The 18,514-nt window shown below is 42.1% G+C and overlaps 1 protein-coding gene across 2 annotated transcripts in view; it reads left to right on the forward strand.

The window, feature by feature from the left end:
• The first annotated feature begins 1,535 nt into the window (after positions 1-1,535).
• The window catches only part of NOX4 (NADPH oxidase 4), a 112,704-nt gene continuing 95,725 nt past the window's right edge, over positions 1,536-18,514 (forward strand). For both annotated transcript variants that reach the window (XM_075717079.1, XM_075717084.1), the window contains exons 1-5: positions 1,536-1,592; positions 2,358-2,453; positions 14,887-14,997; positions 15,994-16,078; positions 16,722-16,819. In XM_075717079.1, coding sequence (XP_075573194.1) covers positions 1,536-1,592; positions 2,358-2,453; positions 14,887-14,997; positions 15,994-16,078; positions 16,722-16,819 — 447 coding nt within the window. The remainder of the gene's footprint in view (positions 1,593-2,357; positions 2,454-14,886; positions 14,998-15,993; positions 16,079-16,721; positions 16,820-18,514) is intronic.

The following is an 18,514-nucleotide window of genomic DNA, read 5'->3' on the forward strand; positions in this document are numbered from 1 at the left end:
TTTAAATTCAAAATATGTATTTTCCCTTTCACTTGTTCTCCTTTTAGTGCCATTTGATGATATAAAATAGCTGTAATCCTCTGTCCCGCTGTTCCAAAACTTCACCTGGCACCTCATAAAGCCGCAGAAATCCTGCCACTTTCTGAGACAGGGCTCCTGCCACAGCCAAAATACCCCCAACTGAGTTTCACAGGAGCCATGCCCTACTTGTGCTCTTTACGCTTAGGCCCACATATGGGTCAGACACTCCCTCCATCTTTATAGGGAACTGGAGAAAGATGGCACTTAGCTTCCTCCCAGTTTTCTCTGGACCCTTGGTATGTGGCTCATGAGGAACACAAAAAATGGCAACTTTCCGAGTTGTAAGAGAAGGACAGCCAGCTCAAGCTGGACTCGATGAGTCTTCTCGGCACTACTCCTTGGACTTGGCATCTCCCGGAAAAACAGCCTTCTTCTGCTGCCAGCTGTCATTGCTGCTGCTATCTCAAGGAGCAGCCATGTGCACCACAATGCGTGGTTTAGAGTGGAAGCTCCCCTGGTGACTCATGAGGGTGTTGTATTTAAAAGCTGCTAGCGACAAGGGTTTTTCTAAAGCTTTTTCTTAATATAAAAATCAGTATTCGGTGCAACTTCCCCTCAAAAAAAAAAAAAAAAAAACAAACCCAAAACCCAGACCCAAACCAAACATGAAGACCACCACAAAAAGCAGACTGGTTGCGAAGCATAGCGATCAGAACTTGGGACACTGTGGACGTGGAGGTGCCCACAGCACCCTTTCTTGTGGCTGCGGTATGATTGCACACCCGCTGTGCCTGCATACTGGCTTGCTTTGTGCTGGGCACGGAGCCTGCCTCTCCCGGTGCCCCCCAGGACACCCGGTGGAGCACATCAAACTCGTAGTAGCACAATCTGGCCCTTCTCAGCTTTCGAGGACCTCATGCACAGCCCGAACAGTAGTTTCTTGGACAGCCTCTTTGTTTTCCCCCGAATCGCAGTACAGTTGCACGCACGGCTGCTCCCCGGCTCCCTCCCGCTTTCTGTATCACATTTCAGCCGGGGCGGGGGGGTAAGGGGGAACCCCACGGACCGGGTTCTCCGTGGGGAAACGCGCTTTTCAAGGTGGGGGGGATGCGAGGAGCCGGCCGCATCGCTCCGCGGCAGAGGCCCTGGCGACCCAGAGCCCCTTCGGCGCTGGCCGCTGCCGCGCCCCCCGCGCCCCCGCTCCCCGCCCGGCTCCGCCGCGGGCCCCGCGGGCAGGACCCCCCCCCCGTCCCCCCCCGTCCCCCGGGCGGCCGGCGGCAGACAAAGGGGCAGCGCCCGGCGGCACCAGCGGCCCGGGGCGCCGCGGCGGAGCCGGGGGGGTGTTGGATCGCGGGGCGGCGGGGCCGGAGCGCAACGCCCCGGCGGCCGGAAGGCAGGGCGGGGGTGAGGGGTGGGGAGAGGGGAGGACCGGCTCAGCCCAGCTGAAAAGGAGGGCTCGCCCGGCCGTCGCCCCCCCACCCCCCCCGGGTCCTGCCCCGCAGGCGTCCCGCACCATGGCTCTGTCCTGGAGGAGCTGGCTGGCCAATGAGGGGAGCAAACACCTCTTTCTGGTAGGGGGCTGCCCCCGGGGGGGGGTGTCCCCCGGCGGGGCTGACCTGCGGGGAAGGCTGGGGAGGTGGGCGCGGGGGTGCCGGCAGGCGGCCGGGGCCGGCCCGGGGGGCGGCGGGGGGCCGGGGCGGTTTGCGGGGCGCCCCCGGCGCGGGGAGGTCCCGGCCGTGCTGGGCGTGAGGTGCTGGGGGGCCGGGGGCCGTCGGGGCGTAGGTGCGCGGCTGGCCGCCGTGTGCGCCGTGTGCGCCGCCGTGCCGCTGGCTGAGGTCCACGCGTGTGCCGCGGCCCGGGGACAGTGCGGGCGGCCGTGTCCTGCGGGCACTCGGCACACGCTGTTACGTGTCTTTGCCCTTTGTTACATCGTCTTCGGGGAAGTCTGGGGGAGAAGGTGCACCTTCTTGGAGGTCAAGTTCTTCCTGCCTTTGTCTCTTTGTTGCTAGTTTTTATTCTTTGGGTCTTTAACAGCAACATCGAGCTAAAGATTCGGAGTAGCGTTTCGTATGCGGAGGGTTTCGCCAGCTCTTGGTAGTCTTAAGTCACAAAGGTAAAGTTTTGTGAAGTTCAGTTAAAGTGAAAATTTCTCACATAGGGGCTATTCCTTTTAATGTTTTGAAATACTTGGTCCTAAATGCTTGAAGTTTGTTTTCCCATTCCATTTACGTACGTTTATGAAACCACAGGCATATGAGTTTTATGAATGAAATTAACACTGAAAAGTTTGCACATGTAACTTCCACTTACAATCTCCTGTTTCTGTTTCATTTTAGTTTTTCTGGCTCTCCCTCAACGTATGGCTCTTCTGGAAAACCTTCCTGCTCTATTATCGAGGGCTGCAGTATTATTATTTGCATCAGATGTTAGGGGTGAGTGACCCGGACATTACTTTTTGCCCTGGAAATTGGGATGCTGGGAGATGGGAAAGGGACAGAATGCCTTTGCTAATCACGCGTGACACAAACTGCCTGTAAATGCTGCAGAGTGGGAAAGATCAACTAGGAAATTACTGGAGTACTGTTGACAGTTGTTTAGGAGTAGAAAGTGAACAGCGTTGAGAAGAAAAAGAGCCAGTCAAGTGTGAGACAGCTATCCTTCCCCCTCCTCTCATCCCTCCCGGTGTTCTCTGCTGCAGACAGGCTCACAGGAACACAAACATGCTCAATAGGCAACTGGAGCTCAACTTTTTGTCATCAAAATGTCAGCCAAGCTTATGGGCTCGTGCTGGCAAATTCTTTCTAATCCACTTATTGTGATACATATTTGCTGAAGGAATTTGGTCTTTGTCATGCTCATAGATCCTCCGTTCTCTGTAAATCATTGTAATCTATATACTGTTAGTTTTGTTTTCTAATAACAATTCTTACAATCTGAATGGTTTAGTGATTTGACTATTTTGATTTAGCAAGGGTAACATCCACCACCACCAGAAGAACCCAAAAAGATAACTTGGGAAAGTGAGATACTGGTCTGTCTTGTGAAGTTATCCACAGCTGCGCCATTGCAGTTGTTTGAAATGACTTCTATCCAAAGGGATAGATTAAGGGTTAACAACTTTCTGAAAATGCTCTATGGTTGCTCAGTATTTGAGAATCCAGGAAAAAGTGGATGCTCTGTGACACTACGTCGTACTCAGGAATAGATTTCAATGGAAAGTTGACATGGGGTTAAAGCACAGAAGATGCGCATCCTAACCTGCTGTAGAGCCTCTGGGTTTTATCTTTGGTAGATTCAGGGTATATTTTTTCATATGGTTGATACCATTGCCATAGCTAGTCAGTTCCATAAGCTTTTGTGAACTTGCTTGGAAGTAAGGTGGCCTGATATACTTTTCTCTTTTTTTTCTTCTTATGGCTGACTCGGATGTATTCACATAATGAATCTTAGCAAAGGGAGTGCAAAAAGAAGGGAACGAAAATACTTAAGTCCTTCACTATGATGACTTTTGTGACAGAAAAAGCATGAAAATGTGTTTAATTTTACCATAATCTCTAATGGCTTTGCAGCCCAGTGCATCCATTTGAAAACTGTGTTTGTTCCTGGCATAGCAAGTGGGTTGTTTATAAAGCAAATGTTCTTTGGTCAATATGTTGGGCCAGATTGTCAGCTGGTATCAATCAGCAAAGTTCCTCTCAATTCAGAAGACTCGTCTGCCTTCTACCAATTCACCTTCTGGTCTTTTTTTGCTTATCTTATACTTCAAAATGAAACACATGTGCAAAGTAGTATAATGTGTGTTCAGAACCTGTGAGATGATTCAAGCAGCAGATTCATTGTCTTGGTCAGGAGATGAGGACCAGGAGGCCATGCATTTGAGTTTGTCTAACTGTGTCTGTGACTGTGGGGAAAAAATACTGAAGAAGTTTAGACACTTTCTAAAATGAAGAGGAAAGTGAAGAGCTAAGTCTAAAAGATACTTTTGGTCAAAGTTCTGAAACTAGTTTAAAAATTTTGAAAATATTAAAGACTGTAAAACGTTCTTGCAATTCAATTTTTACAGCTGGCCTAAATATCATCCTTAGACCCCAAAGTTAGCTTTCTCCCTTCTCTTCAATGTATTTGTATATGCTTGTAAATCATACAGATTATTTTGCAAGGGTTGGGAAAACTGAACTCAATTTTAGTCTCTTCAGGAAACAGTGTAAGCATATCCATACTACATCTGCTGTTACCTTCCATGCAGATTTTTGCTCCTCTTTTTCTCTATTGGTTTGTGTAGCCACTGGTCCATGGCCCATCTACATAACTAGTCTCCTCTCTGTTCCACACATGGGTGAGTGGCTTGCAGTGCTTCTCTGTGCCATTTATTGACGTTTGAAAATTTTGAGATTTAGATGAAAATTCTTCATTTATAATTCAACAGTGGGTTTTTTTTTTTTTGTCTTAACAGAATGAACTTTTTTACAGATACTTCCATGAAAATTGATTGCTTTTTCCATCCAGTGAACAAAAAATGGCAAAAAGGAATGGCATTTTTTGAATTAAAAAAATTCTCTTGTTTTTCAGTGAGGTCTGCTAAGGAGTTTTTTTTCTCTCTTTGTACGCTATGATAGCCTAAAATCTGCTTAAGAACTTCTGCACTTGCAGCGCTGAAAGATTTACCACAGGTAGTTTTATTGTTTACCAAGTAACAGGATGGAGAACTAGAAGAGTTGCTGTAGGAAATGAGATTGTGTTATGAAATGAGCTCCTGGACTGAATATCCTGAATATATTCAACTCTGCCATGTTTTAATGCCATGTCTTTTCTTCCTGATGTGAAGAAGGAGAAAGAATGAGGTTAGTCTTTCATTCAGTGGTCATTGAAGTCATTCACTTTCCTTCAGCCTTTTAGAAGAAGGAGGCTCAGTTTTATTCTTTTCCGATTGCATCCTCTGCGACCTTGAACAAGATACTTAACACAGGTTTTTAACATTATTTAGGTACCTAACTCCCACTCAATCTTTCAATGAGCATCTTTCTGATCCTTAATTCTATACCTGTAAAAAGGCACTAAGAGCACTGTGGTGTCCTGGAAGTGCAAAGAGAATAAAAAAGTCAAAGGCACGGATGTGTTAGGAGGAGGTTAATCAGCCTATTCTATCCTACAAAATTTAGTGGGGAAGTTTATGTTGTGTCAGATGTCACTGCTTTGCTCAGTTTGAGTTCTGCTGTTGAGACCATGAACTCTTCACTGTGGAATTTCCATCCCTGGAGGTTTTCAAAAACTAATTGGGCAAAACCCTGAGCAAACTTAGGCTAAGTTTGATGTTGAACCTGCTCAGAGCAGGAGGTTGGAATACAGACATCCCAAGGTCCCTTCCAACCAGAATAATTTTGTGTTTATATGATTCTTGTGGTATAATTTCAACCAGAACCTAGTGGATATAAACCCCTTCCCAGTACTTTTGCCTTGATGAACCATCCCTTTGGATACTTAGTTGCTTGTAACACTGCAGATCATAGTCTTACTGCATGAATGCATTCATTGCCGCTGGTTCAGGAATATGAATCAGATAAGGAATCTCAATTTTTCACAATTTAATAAATGTTAACTTGTGGCCTTACATTGCTTAAGGAAGAGAAGTCTGGGAAATGCCCAACAGGCATGGATTTCTTATAAAAGAGTGTGGCAAAGAGGAGAGGAATATTCTCATCTCCATGTTCATGATAGATACTACAAGATATAGTAGGCATGAATTACAGAAAGAAAGGTTCATAAATTACTTGACGTGACTCCAAAATCTTCATTGTTGGAGGTTTTGTGTCTGCTCAGTCAGAGAAATTGTCCAGATGATTAATTTCTTTGCAGACTTCAGAATTTCTCCCTTCAGATTAGCTTTTTTTTTTCCCAACAATTTTGCTTGCATCTCACCAACAAATTCAGTCCTAAATTCAGTACTGACCTTATTATAGAACTCAAATCTTGCTTTTAACAGCATTAAATTAAATACCTGTTTCTTGCTGCTTGAGCTCCCCATGAGCAGAAAGAGCATTGGGCTAATTTTGTCATGGCATAAAAGGTCTCTCTTACCCTATTCCCTCTCTAGTCCCTGCTCAAATAACTCTAATGTAGTCAAATGGATGTTAATGCAAGAGACAAGCTTCTGGGTTTCAGACCAAAGTGGAGAAAATGTGTTCTCAGAAGGATCTCTTTGGGAAAAGACTGAAGAACTGAAAATGCGACTGAAAAGGAAAAGTACTGCCTCACTTATTTTATCTATACAGTTGCTGCCTTCTTACTGTGCAGTGCTGTGCATCACATTTATGTCATCTTTATTCACTGATTGGAATATGTTCCAGTAACTTGCATGTCTCTCCTTGCTAGTTTATCGTAATGATAGAGATTTTACCAATTGAGGCCAAGTTCCGCCTTCATTGATGCTTATGCAACCACACTGCTGCCTGCTTCCCCCACACATCTAAGCATTGGAGGGAGCTGTGTATCTTGACTCTTTATTTTCCTCAATCCAGCGTGTTTTTGCTATTTAATTGTCTTGTTACCAGGCTATTTGGGATTTGCTCTTTGGAGTGTTACATGTAGCAAAAATCTCTTAATAGATTTATGTTGCTATGGAAGCTATGTATATATGTGTATATATATATGCACAGGATTCCCTAATGAGCACTGAGGGTGTTAATTCGCAAGACCTTATTTTGATAGTCCCCTTGAATTTGCAAGTAAATCTCTTCTTGCATTCTCTTTGCCTTGTTTTAGGTTTTTTGTTTGCCAAAACATTTTTTCCTTCAACCCTTTGTCCTTCTTGGACAGCCCACAGTTTAGCATCATTGCTGAGATTATTCTCAGTTATGAGCCAATGAAGAATTTGGGTTTTGTACCATATAGTTCTTCTGTTTGCTTGCTTCCTTCTTTTTTTTTTCCTAGCTCAAATGGCAGTAATCCTGTGAAGGACACCTATATTATTAACTTTTATGGGAGAACTTCCACTTTTGCAGAACTTCTTGTGAAACTGTTAAGAGTGGAGGTTCAGTAAGTACAGGTACATCTCAAATGATTAACTGAAATTTTTACTACTGTATTATATGGACTTGTGTTAAAAATGGTCTTGTCATCATTGCTCCTCATTCTGAGATGAACATGGCATAATACTCTGTGCAGAATAGAACAGAATTATGGCCAAAATGTTTCTTTGGTTGATTATTCATTATATTATGTATTATTGCAGGGTTCCCATGGTAGTCCAACAATGTCAGGTCTTAAAATAAAAATAGCTGGATTAGACTCCAGAAGACCAGTTTTACAGACCATGTTACCTCCTGTGTTGTGATAAGGGTGTACTGGGTTTGCAAGGCAAGGTTTTGGTATCAGGAGGGCTCCAAGGGTGGCTTCTGTGAGAAGCTGCTAGAAGCTTCCCCTGTGTCTGATAAAACCAATGCCAGCCAGCTCCAGCATGGACCCGCTGCTGGCCAAGGCCGAGCCAATCAGTGACAGTGGTAGCGCCTCTGTGATAACATACTTAAGAAGGGGAAACAAAAAAACACCCCACCATTGGGACAAAAACTGCAGCTGGAGTAAGGAGTGAGAATATGTGAGAGGAATGACTCTGCAGACCCCAAGGTCAGTGCAGAAGGAGGGCAGGAGGTGCTCCAGGCACCGGAGCAGAGATTCCCCTGCACCCCTGGTGCAGCCCATGGGGAGGCAGCTGTGCCCCTGCACCCATGGGGGCCCCCGGGGGAGCAGAGATCCACCTGCACCCGGGGAGGAGCCCACGCCGGAGCAGGGGGATGTGCCCCAAGGAGGCTGTGACCCCGTGGGAAGCCCACGCTGGAGCAGGCTCCTGGCAGGAGCTGTGGCCCCGTGGAGAGAGAGGAGCCCACACTGGAGCAGGTTTGCTGGCAGGACTTGTGACCCCGTGGGGGACCCATGCTGGAGCAGTCTGCTCCTGAAGGACTGCACCCCATGGAAGGGACCCACGCTGGAGCAGTTCATGAAGAACCGTAGCCTATGGGAAGGACCCATGCTGGAGAAGATCACGAAGGACTGTCTCCCATGGGAGGGACCCCACGCTGGAGCAGGGGAAGAGTGTGAGGAGTCCTCCCCTGAGGAGGAAGGAGCGGCAGAGACAACGTGTGATGAACTGACTGCAACCCCCATTCCCTGTCCCCCTGTGCCACGTGGGGGGAGGAGGTAGAGAAATTAGGAGTGAAGTTGAGCCCAGGAAGAAGGGAGGGGTGGGGGGAAGGTGTTTTAAGATTTGGTTTTATTTCTCATTACCCTACTCAGTTTTGATTGGTAATAAATTAAACTGATTTTGCCCAAGTCGAGTCTGTTTTGCCTGTCATGGTAATTGCTGAGTGATCTCCCTGTCCTTATCTTGACCCACGAGCTTTTTCATTCTGTTTTCTCTCCCCTGTCCAGTTGAGAAGGGGAGTGATAGAGCAGCTTTGGTGGGCACCTGGCATCCAGCCAGGGTCAACCCACCACAAGGGGAAATAATTCAACATAAAGGAAGCCCTTAGTAGCAGATGTCACATCACTTCTGTGTGACTGTGACTCAGATATGACAATAACCAATTTCCTGCTCTGGCCATGAGTTGCAGTGTGTTGTGAACCTTTTGTGGGGAAACTTGGGTACCTTTAATCCCTTGATTCATGACTGAATTTGTGGGGTTTATATCCTGCTGCATCTTGCAGGATCAACCATTCAAGCTCTTGTTGCTAATTAATATATAAAATACTGTCACACTTTGTGATGTTGCTACAGAAGAAGGATGGTCTGGGATATTCAAATCTGGAAGATAACTTGAGATCCCTTCCAGTTTGTGCGTGTATCATTCTGCCTGGCTCAAAAAGAAACCTGTAACTCAGCAACACCGAGAAAAGTCTGTTTTAAGATTGTATTTCCGGAGGTCAGAAATCTAACAGATTAAAGTAACTGATTAATAGATTAATAAAGATGAACATTTGGTCTGAAATCTTGAAAGTGAATACACTTTGTTTGGAGATTATCAGAGAAGTTGGAAGCCAGTATTGAATGCCAGATTAAGGTAGTTGCTTTCGTAAGATTGAATGATTTAAGCAGAAGGAGGAGTACATCTAACACAAAGGGACTGTGTATAAAATGAGAACCTGATCTAAATTATGTGGACAGAAAGAGGAGGAAAACCTTCAAGGAATATCTGTTTTGTGAGTTACAAGTGAACGGTGAGAATACTGATTGTCAGTAGTGCAGGGAAATACCCCATACCTCATGAAAGAGCTAAAAATATTGTTGCCATTGTCCACTCCTGATGGTTCTCCCTTTCTGTAGTATCATATCCAACCTCTGATTCATACATGCAAGCAGAAGACTGAAGTTGAATTAACATGGAGAACTGGGCAGAAGACTGAAGTTGAATTAACATGGAGAACTGGGCTGTCGTTAAACTCCCTGTGTAGAGAATTATGGTTTTTGTTGTTTTTTTTTAAATACTTAATATACTTGTAATGTAATTCAGCAATAGTACACCACTTAGTCTTAAAATAATTTTTAAGGGGTTGTAGTACATGAGGTTGGGATTTATAGAGTCCTGCCTTGAAACCTTCCATCTTCATGAACAAAACCAAGTCAAACTTTTGTAGAAGTCTTCACATGTTCTGGTAGGTTTCCACTACCCTCATATTTTCCTTTCTTTCGGCTGCTTTGGTTTTTTTGCTAGATCTCCAGCCAGATTTGGCAGGCCTATGGGGAATAACTGCTATCCGTACAATTCAGATCTGTCATCCATCTTAGTTTATCTGTGCTCTCTTACTCAAAACAAGTACTCCTCTACGAAGAAAAGGAAGTCAGGTCAAAAGGAGGCACATTGTGTAGCACAGAGCAGCATGTGGCTTATGAGTCTTCCCACAACCTTTCAAGTTGCCCTGAACTGCAGAAGTTTGCAAAAGTTCAGAGAAAGGTCTCCAGAGAGAGCATCAAGTGTGGTGTCTCTACTGCGCCATGACCTGTTTAGGATTGTTGCTTGTAGGTAGAGAAGTCTTGAGAAACAGAATTACATCACTTCTAGGTGTGGAAGGATTTGCGGAATTCTTCCATTTTTTCCTACAAGATGGACTTAAAAGGTGAGGGAGAACAGTGTTTGTTGAAGTCTCCCTCTATTCTGCTCTCCAGTATGTTTTGCAACCATGTATTGAATATTAGATTTCTGTACACAGCAGTCGCAAGTAACGTTCATCTCTGTGTAACTGATGAAATTTAGGGAATTCTGTAGTACACAGTATATTACTTTAGCCCTCAACCTAATACTGAAATCATTTGCCTACCTACGGAGGAGCTCATTTCCCCTACTTTGCCAGCAGCAACACACACAACATCCAACGAGAACTGACTCTTTGCTTCTCTGTCCTACTTTACACTTTCTATGAGCATAGCCAGGAGTCCATCCCAGTTTCTGTGGGACTGTACATCAGACAGGGATAGCTAGAGAACTTACATTCGCACTATACCTCTGGAGCCCTTTTCTGCTGCTTTGGAGAAGGAAAATACAGTGGTTGCTTTATACTTGTCTGTAGAAAAAATTTAGCCTAGTTTTTAGGATTTGAGTTTGTAGTGGGTCCAGTTCCCTACTGTCCCTGCCACAGATTTCCTCTGTGAATTCAATTAATCCTTTAGTTTTTCTATGTCTCTTTGCCCCTCCATGAAATTGGATAACAATATGTGGGGTACTGTGCTGTGTAGGCAGAGTACAGAAGGAGGTTGTCAAATGATTGGATTTGATATCAGCAAAGGTGGATAAAACAGAGTGTCCAGCAGAGGTTTTGGGGTTGTTTTTTTCTCTCTCTTTGATCCTACAGAAATTTCACATGCTACTAACATGAAATAACAGTTTGGGGTTTTTTTTCCTTAAGACAACAGTAATCTTAGGAAGAAAAGAGGATTATATTTCTTCTCATTTCTTAGCTACTTAATAAGGACATATATTCTCTTCTAGAACCAGTGAGTTGCCTTGGAGCAAAGATCATATTTAGTTCTACTATTGTTTAAAAATCCAACAATGCACAATGTTAATTTGTTACTATGCCACCCATGCAATGCAAAGGAAGTCAAGAAAGAGACTTGGAAACCATTTGGAAAGAATTGGTTTCATGGGGATATTTTTAGCCTTTGGATATATGTTAAGAGCAAACTTAGTACTCTGTTATTCTTCTGGTCTTGTATGAATTGTGATTCTAAGCATTGCTACATGTATTACTTTACTATTGTTTTCAAATTGGTCATGGACTTGAATCACACTTCCTAAAGTCCACCACATACTTGAAGAAGTTGTTTCCTGCTCTCTTTTTTTTTTTTTTTTTCCTTTGTACAGATGCTGATAGCATTGAATTAGAATTAATGTAAGGGCATTCTTCCATAGTAATTGCATTATGAATGAATATTTGCTATTTATTAAATAGTGGCATGGAAGAACACAAGGGAAGGTTAACAGGGTAGCTTTTTCTACTTATCATAGCTGATTCATAATTTTTGTACCAGCTAAATTGTTTGGCATTTTACATATGTCTTACAATAAATTATTTCATTTATTTAATACTACACAGTGTAGAATTAACTCTGTTCTAGACTATTCCAAACTAGACTTTTTTGTTGAAGTTTGGAAGAAGAATAGTTGTGCCTGATAAGGAAGTCTGGGATAACTGAGATCAGAACTGATTCTGGGGAGGTTTAGATTGGTTATTAGGAAAAATTTCTTCATGAAAAGGGTAGTCAAGCACTGGAACAGGCTGACCATAGAAGTGGTGGAGTCACCATCCCTGGAAGTGTTCAGAAAATGGGTAGATGTGGCACTTTGGGACATGGTTAAGTGGGCATGGTGTTGTTGGGTTGATGATTGGATTGATGACCTTAGAGGTCCTTTCTAATCTTAATGATTCCTAGTTTTTACTTTCATTATAAATGATCCAGCCACTAAGCCAGGAGGCGTGGGGTTGCTACCCTCCCCTTAATTGGTTTAGTGGTGGACTTGGTAATGTTAGGTTAATGGTTGGACTGGATGATCTTAAAGGTATTTTCCAACCTAAACAATTCCATGATTCTATCCCTGGTTCATGTTTCAACTCAAAGACAACAAAAATTCTTGAGAAACTAATGATGTACCCTATAGGTCATATAATAGAAATTATTACAGTTTTTGAATTGCATTACTTATTAATTGTATTGCAAATTTTTTTAGCTTTTGAGTGTTAGCCTAGAGTGACAAAAATGGTTCAGTTTACTTCTGGGTTTTGCATAATGTTAGTTCTACATAATTCTTGGGTTTTTCAAATCATGCTCATTTAATCACTGAAACAGTGTAGCACATCAGTAAGCTCTAATAAAAATATTTATATGTGTTTAATGACCATGTTTTTGAAGTTATTGCTTTTATGTGGTGTTAGCCTATTTTTAGCTTCCCTTTAGAGGAATAATAATTAATGAAAATAGAGACAGTCTTGCATATGCAAATGGCACATTATAGAGACATTTTACTTGCCATTAAGTCAAATCATTTCAAGGGTATTGCCATTTTATCTGGTAGTCCAGAAAATATGATGTTCTAAAGTCACTTGAAGCTACTGTGGGCAAGGATAGAGAAATATTTATTGTGGTTGTTCACATATTGTTTTTTTTTTAATCGTACTTTGAAGTGGAAAGTTACATCAGCATTCAGTAAAATCCTAGCTCATTTGCTGAGGTTGTGGTCATTGTAGCTGGTGCTCAGTTGTAGTCATTGCACTTGGTCTCTGGACCAGTTGGGGAGTCCAGAGGCGGGAGGAGAGGATGATTGAAAGTCTGAAGAACATGACTTGTGAGGGGAAAGTAGCAAGAATAATCTCTTATTGTGCATGTGAACAGAGTGTGAAGTAATAGATGAAATACAAGCAAGAGAGGTTTTTTTTATGTAAAGGAAAAAAGGACTAACAGTGCATTGGAAGCAATAGTGGAGGAGGTCTGGAGAGTGGGAAGGAACCAAGTGATGTGGTTCATTCTAGTCTTATTTTCTGTAATTCAGTAGGTTAGAAATGCCTCTGTTGTAAATGTCCCTCTCAGTGTGACTTTCATAAGATCTGCTCCTGGGACATTTGCCAGGGAGCCCACATCTATATGGCAGGGAACAAGGTAGAACACATTTTCTGGGGTAATTCCTCCTACTTCGCATGGGCAACTTTTGAGAGAAGGTACACTTATGACTGCTTTGTTCTGTGGAAGCTGGTAATGTCTGGTGAGGAGGTCCCTAGCACTCAGGTCTAACTAAATAGTGTAAAGTAGCCAGAAGAGAAATGGGATTTAGGTGGAGAGCTTGATGCTTCAGGTAGATTGAACATCTTTACCTTCTGTTTGCCTACTGGTTTTGTACCCAGATGTACTGCAGAGAAGGTGGGATATATGGGTGTTACTAATTGTGAGAGCAGGCAGTTTTGATGTTTTATGGTACTGAGAAGCTCCTGTCATGCTGTCATGCTTGTGATCTTGCTAGACATGCTGAAGTCCAGTTATTTTCTTTGTTTTTACTAGTTTATATATTCATCCATTTCTGTGACATGTAGATAAGTCTGTAAAAAACAACTAATAGCAATTATAAATTTTGAAATTACAAGGCTTTTCTAATAATTTTTGTAAAAAAAAATATTTCCAAATAAAACCTCTGTATTCCTCTCCAATTTTGTTTCTTCTTCTTGATCAGAGAGATATGAATATAATAAATGTTTCACTGATGAATTTTTTTTGACTGAGAAATAACAAATGTTCTTTTTTGACATAAAGTTTCATTTTGAAAAAGTAATAAATCCTTAGTAATTTTTATTAGATAATTTGTACCTGTTCAAATCATTCATATACCTCTTCACTATATTTGAGTTATCTTATAATATTGTAATAATTTTTTATTAATTTCTTCAGGAGTTGAAAAACTTGGGGTTTAGAGAACATTGTAAGAAATATCCTTATAGAAATCTGTTGACAGTCTAAAAGCATCTTTTATATAAGCTAGTAAAATGGTAATTCAACCTAAGAACTAAGAGAACAATGGCATTTTGCTAACTTTTTTAAAAATCATAAATGAATGAGAGACTATAATAAGATTAAAAAATACAGGGTTATGACATTAATGTGTGCTTTGTTCATTTATTTGACAAGTGTTTTTGTTCTAATTATGTAAGTTCCAAATATACCAGTGAAAGCATTAGTAAAATTAGATTTCATTATAGTTCCCAGCTCTTGAGTAGTTAAAATGAAGAAAACCTACTTTCTTTAGATACAAATATGCCACTGCATAGTGTGAATGGATGAGGAGTTCTGTGACAATTCCGTAACAGTCCTTGAAACAATATTATCATCATTTCAGTTTAATTGAATTAATAATTTTTTTTACACCTTTTTCTGTCTTGTTTACCAGAAAATTATTACACTTTACTCAAGCGGCTCTCTAGTGTCTTCATAGTATTTATTCCTCTTTCTTACTTATTTATGTCTGTTGAAGCTTTCAGGTAATTTCTCGGTGGACACTTACTGTGTCAGATATGTTTTGTTCCATGCGGCTTTGAGCACTGATGAGGTTCTTTCAGTAGAAAGTTGTCATTTTCTGACATTATTGCTGATAAAATTAATTTTGAATAACTTTTTGATGCAAAGGTGAGAGCTGTTTCCCTCGGAGAACAAGATAGCATGCTGTGTGTACAGTGGTTTTTCCAGTACATGCAAAACATCATGAAACTCCACTGTTCTAATGAGTCAGGAGAGCATGGGAACCGTTTGGTTTCACAGCAAAGAAAAGGAGGTTGAATACTGAAACCTGAACTATTAGTGTCTTTTCTCCCCGTAATCTAACTCTTGCTATATTTGTTCAGCTAGGATTGTGTGTTAGCAGAGCTTCAGCATCTGTCCTCAATCTCAACTGCTGCCTGGTCCTTCTACCGATGTGCCGTGTTCTCTTGGCCTTCCTGCGAGGATCTCAGAAGGTAAGTACTGTACTCAGAATGCAGCAGCTGAGAAGAAGAGGGCCCTGGTCTCCATTTAGTCTAAAAATAATAGGAAAGAAATCTGTTATGTCCCTGTTTATTATACAGCATGGGCCTGCATGGTGCGAGTATCAGACATTCAGCCTAGATTCATGACTCCTTTGAAGACAATGCCTTGGCTGGCATTGTCTGCTTTGAGTGGACTTGTTTGAGGAAGTTTCTTCAAGTCATTTTGGAAAGGCGGGGAGTTGCTGTGAAACTGTAACCAGACAAAGTCTCCTCCTTCTTTTCCAACTTTAATATAAGACACTTGTGTCCTCTCTACTGCTTCCTGGTAGACTTCAACAGAACTTTGTCTCTGCATGACCAGAAGTGTCCTACTGGAGATGACAGAACTTTAAATAAAAATACCCTACCTGATATATTCATTTTCATGGGGAAAAAAAAGAGTTCTGGCAAAGCTAAGAGGTTTGTTTGCTGTACCAGTATTCAGTAAACAATAGTTTAGCTTGTTTGTGATTCACCAGTTGCTTTTACAGAAATGTAAGTAATGCTTTTGAGGAACATTTGTGTTTTCTGGATGGTTGCAAATTGAACCTATGAGTTCTGTTCATCATGTGACTACCTATAAGATTTGATGCCTATAGATGCATATATGTATGCAAATATATCTTTCCCTCTGATTGTGCTCACTAAAGAGTCAGTGACGCCTGCAACAATTAGTGCTGGAATTCCTAAATTTTAAGGCCAGAAGGGACGTTACGTTATGTGCTCTTGACATCTCTGTAATACAGATCCAACTGTAATTTTTTCATTAAGACCTCAAAATTGGCTCATTGACATAATCCTGTAATTTTTAAATTTAGGTACTGTGCTTGCAAGTGTGTTAAACCTAATAAAAGCTGAAGTTGCTATTATGTCACCTCAGTTGCTGTTAGTATTTTTTTTCTTTGCTTTGTTTTAGAAGAAAGATTGCTTGAATTCTTCTCTTATTAGGTTGCCAGCAGGAAAACCAGAAGGCTGCTAGATAAAAGTAAAACTTTCCATGTGACATGTGGTGTTACAATATGCATCTTTTCAGGTGAGATCTTACTGTGCTGAGTAGCAGCTTATTTGGGAAACACATTGAAGCGGTTACTTTGTGGTTTTTCTTGTACAGTACATTTGGGGGTAGTCTTGCTCTGTGCTTCCCTGCCTTAAATTGTGAATGCTTGCTTGGATGTGTGTGGGTTTTGGTTTATTTTTCCTTTAAACACATGGGCTCACATTCTAATATTGAGACCTTCCTTAAAATTCCAGTATCTAAAAGGACAGGTATATGAAATCAGGTCAAAATTTGCCATTACAAGTGACCCTCCATTGTACCTAAGGAATTTGAGTGAAGAAGCAGGGCGCTGCAGGCTTATCTGCAGAAGAGGGAGCAGTGGAGACAAGTACCCAATTTGGTGAAGAAATATTCTTGGGTGAACACCTGAATGTTGTCTCCCAGCTGAAGCATTGCAATATGGAAATGATTGCTGTAGTGTTAAAAAATCTTAAAATACACACAGCTTTCTGCCATGAATATCTATAACCTGATTTACTTTAGAAAAGAATTCCTTAGTCCCTGAAGCATCTCATGCAGGTGATGTGATTATAGCTTGGCATCTGGGTAGCCACTTTTCTTTACTTCAGGGGAACATCTACCTCTTGTTTATGGATCTCAGCTTCACTCTTTTTTTTAGTCTTACATGTTGCTGCTCACCTGGTGAATGCTCTTAATTTCTCTGAGAACTACAATGAAGACTTCCTGGCACTAAATGCAGCAAACTATCGTGGTGAGGTGAGCCAGCTGTCCTTTCATATTTTGCTTTTAAGTATATAATTTAAATATATGATTATTTGTATATTCAATTCCATTGTATGATCCTTCCTGTGATCTATATACAGTGCTGCTGTTTTGTGCACTGAAAACTCACCATCATGTGCATTGCTGTGGATTTTACTTATTTCCCCGGACAAAGCATGTATTAAGCACTTTTTGTTTAAGCCAGCAGGATTCAGGCCTATTGGATTATGAGGTGGAGAATGCTGTCATCAGGTCCTTTCACCTTGCGCCCTGTTCTCCTGCTTCTCTTCTTCTGCTTCTCTCTGTTCCTTGGGTGGGCCTGGTTGAGACACTTCTGCTGCTGTTTGGGAAAATACATTCTGCATTTGCACTATTTAGAATATAGTGCTGTGTGACATATACTGGGTATCTGAGGATAGTGAGATTTGAGACCGATGCTGCATTTTTAAACTGCAGTGAGAACTGGAGTATATGTGCTAAGAGTGGAATTAGTTATCAGCCTGAACTGGGCTGGAAGCTGATTTCTACTTACCAGATACTTGGTTTGCATGACTTCTCTGACTGTGGTGCAGATCTCTTGAAGGCATACCAGAGTCTTAGTCCCTCCTCCAGGTGCTTGCTTGTGCATTTGGCACTGGAGAGAGATGTGCAGATTTTAGGAGTAAGACCAGAGTCCAGCACTCTTTCTTCTGTGGGATACAATCAAGTTCTCTCTTGTTTATATTCGTTCTAGTCTCAAGTCAGCATTTCTTTTGTACCGGCTTCATTAGGAAAGATTTAGAATGACCCTATCCCAGCTGCATCCTTTCCTGGAAAAGGAGAGCTTGACTCAGCCCAGGCTCATAAGGACCAACAACCAAGGACTTCCACTCCCTGGGTGAATGATCTAATCACCAAGCTATTCTATGGCAGACAGACATGCCAACACCAACTATTGTGCTGAGGTTCTGGATTGAACTCGAGTGTCTGCATGTGTTAGGAGTGGTCTAATAGACTTAGTCTCATCAGGAACGTTAGCAGGAGCTTGCCTCAGGCAAGAGTGTGCCAGGGTGTGCATGGCAGCCTATACTGAGCAGCCTTAGGAATTTTGCAATAGAAAATGGAGATAATAACAAGTTTTTAGTAACTCTAGGATCAAAACCTCCTGTATTTTAGGTACTCTAGTAGCTCTTGAACCTTTGTGCTTGAATTCCACTTAAACCTGTTTTATAACTGTGGTGGGCAGTCTGGATGCTACTGTCATCTTCTGTACGTGGGTGTGCACATCTGGATGCAGGCAAGGTCAGGGAGGGGGATGCTTTGTTTTTCCTGACCTGTAGGAAAACTGCTCACCTCCCCTCACTCCATTTTACTGCAAGTTTAAAAAAAAAAAGTTTTTTCCACAGTGAAGACAAAACGTCACAAGGTGTAGGACTCAGGGGGAGTGAGGCAGTTTCCTGTGAGGTTGACATATCCCCTCTTCCTTTCACATGTGGTGAAGGACACAGGAACATCTGGCCTTGTATTGTCAGCTCCTTTGTGTTCAGTCCTGCTTCACTGGAGTCCACTGCAAATCACTTGGTGATGTAACTGGCCATAAAATGCTCGCCGCTGGTCTTTCATTTAAATTGAAAATCACTCTCCTTTCTGCTGCCCTCTGTCCTCCCAAAGGTATGAGGTAACTGAGTAAAGTTAGGCTTTCAAAAAAAT

Source organism: Pelecanus crispus, chromosome 1, assembly GCF_030463565.1.
Source record: "Pelecanus crispus isolate bPelCri1 chromosome 1, bPelCri1.pri, whole genome shotgun sequence".
In the NCBI taxonomy this organism is placed as follows: Eukaryota; Metazoa; Chordata; class Aves; order Pelecaniformes; family Pelecanidae; genus Pelecanus; species Pelecanus crispus.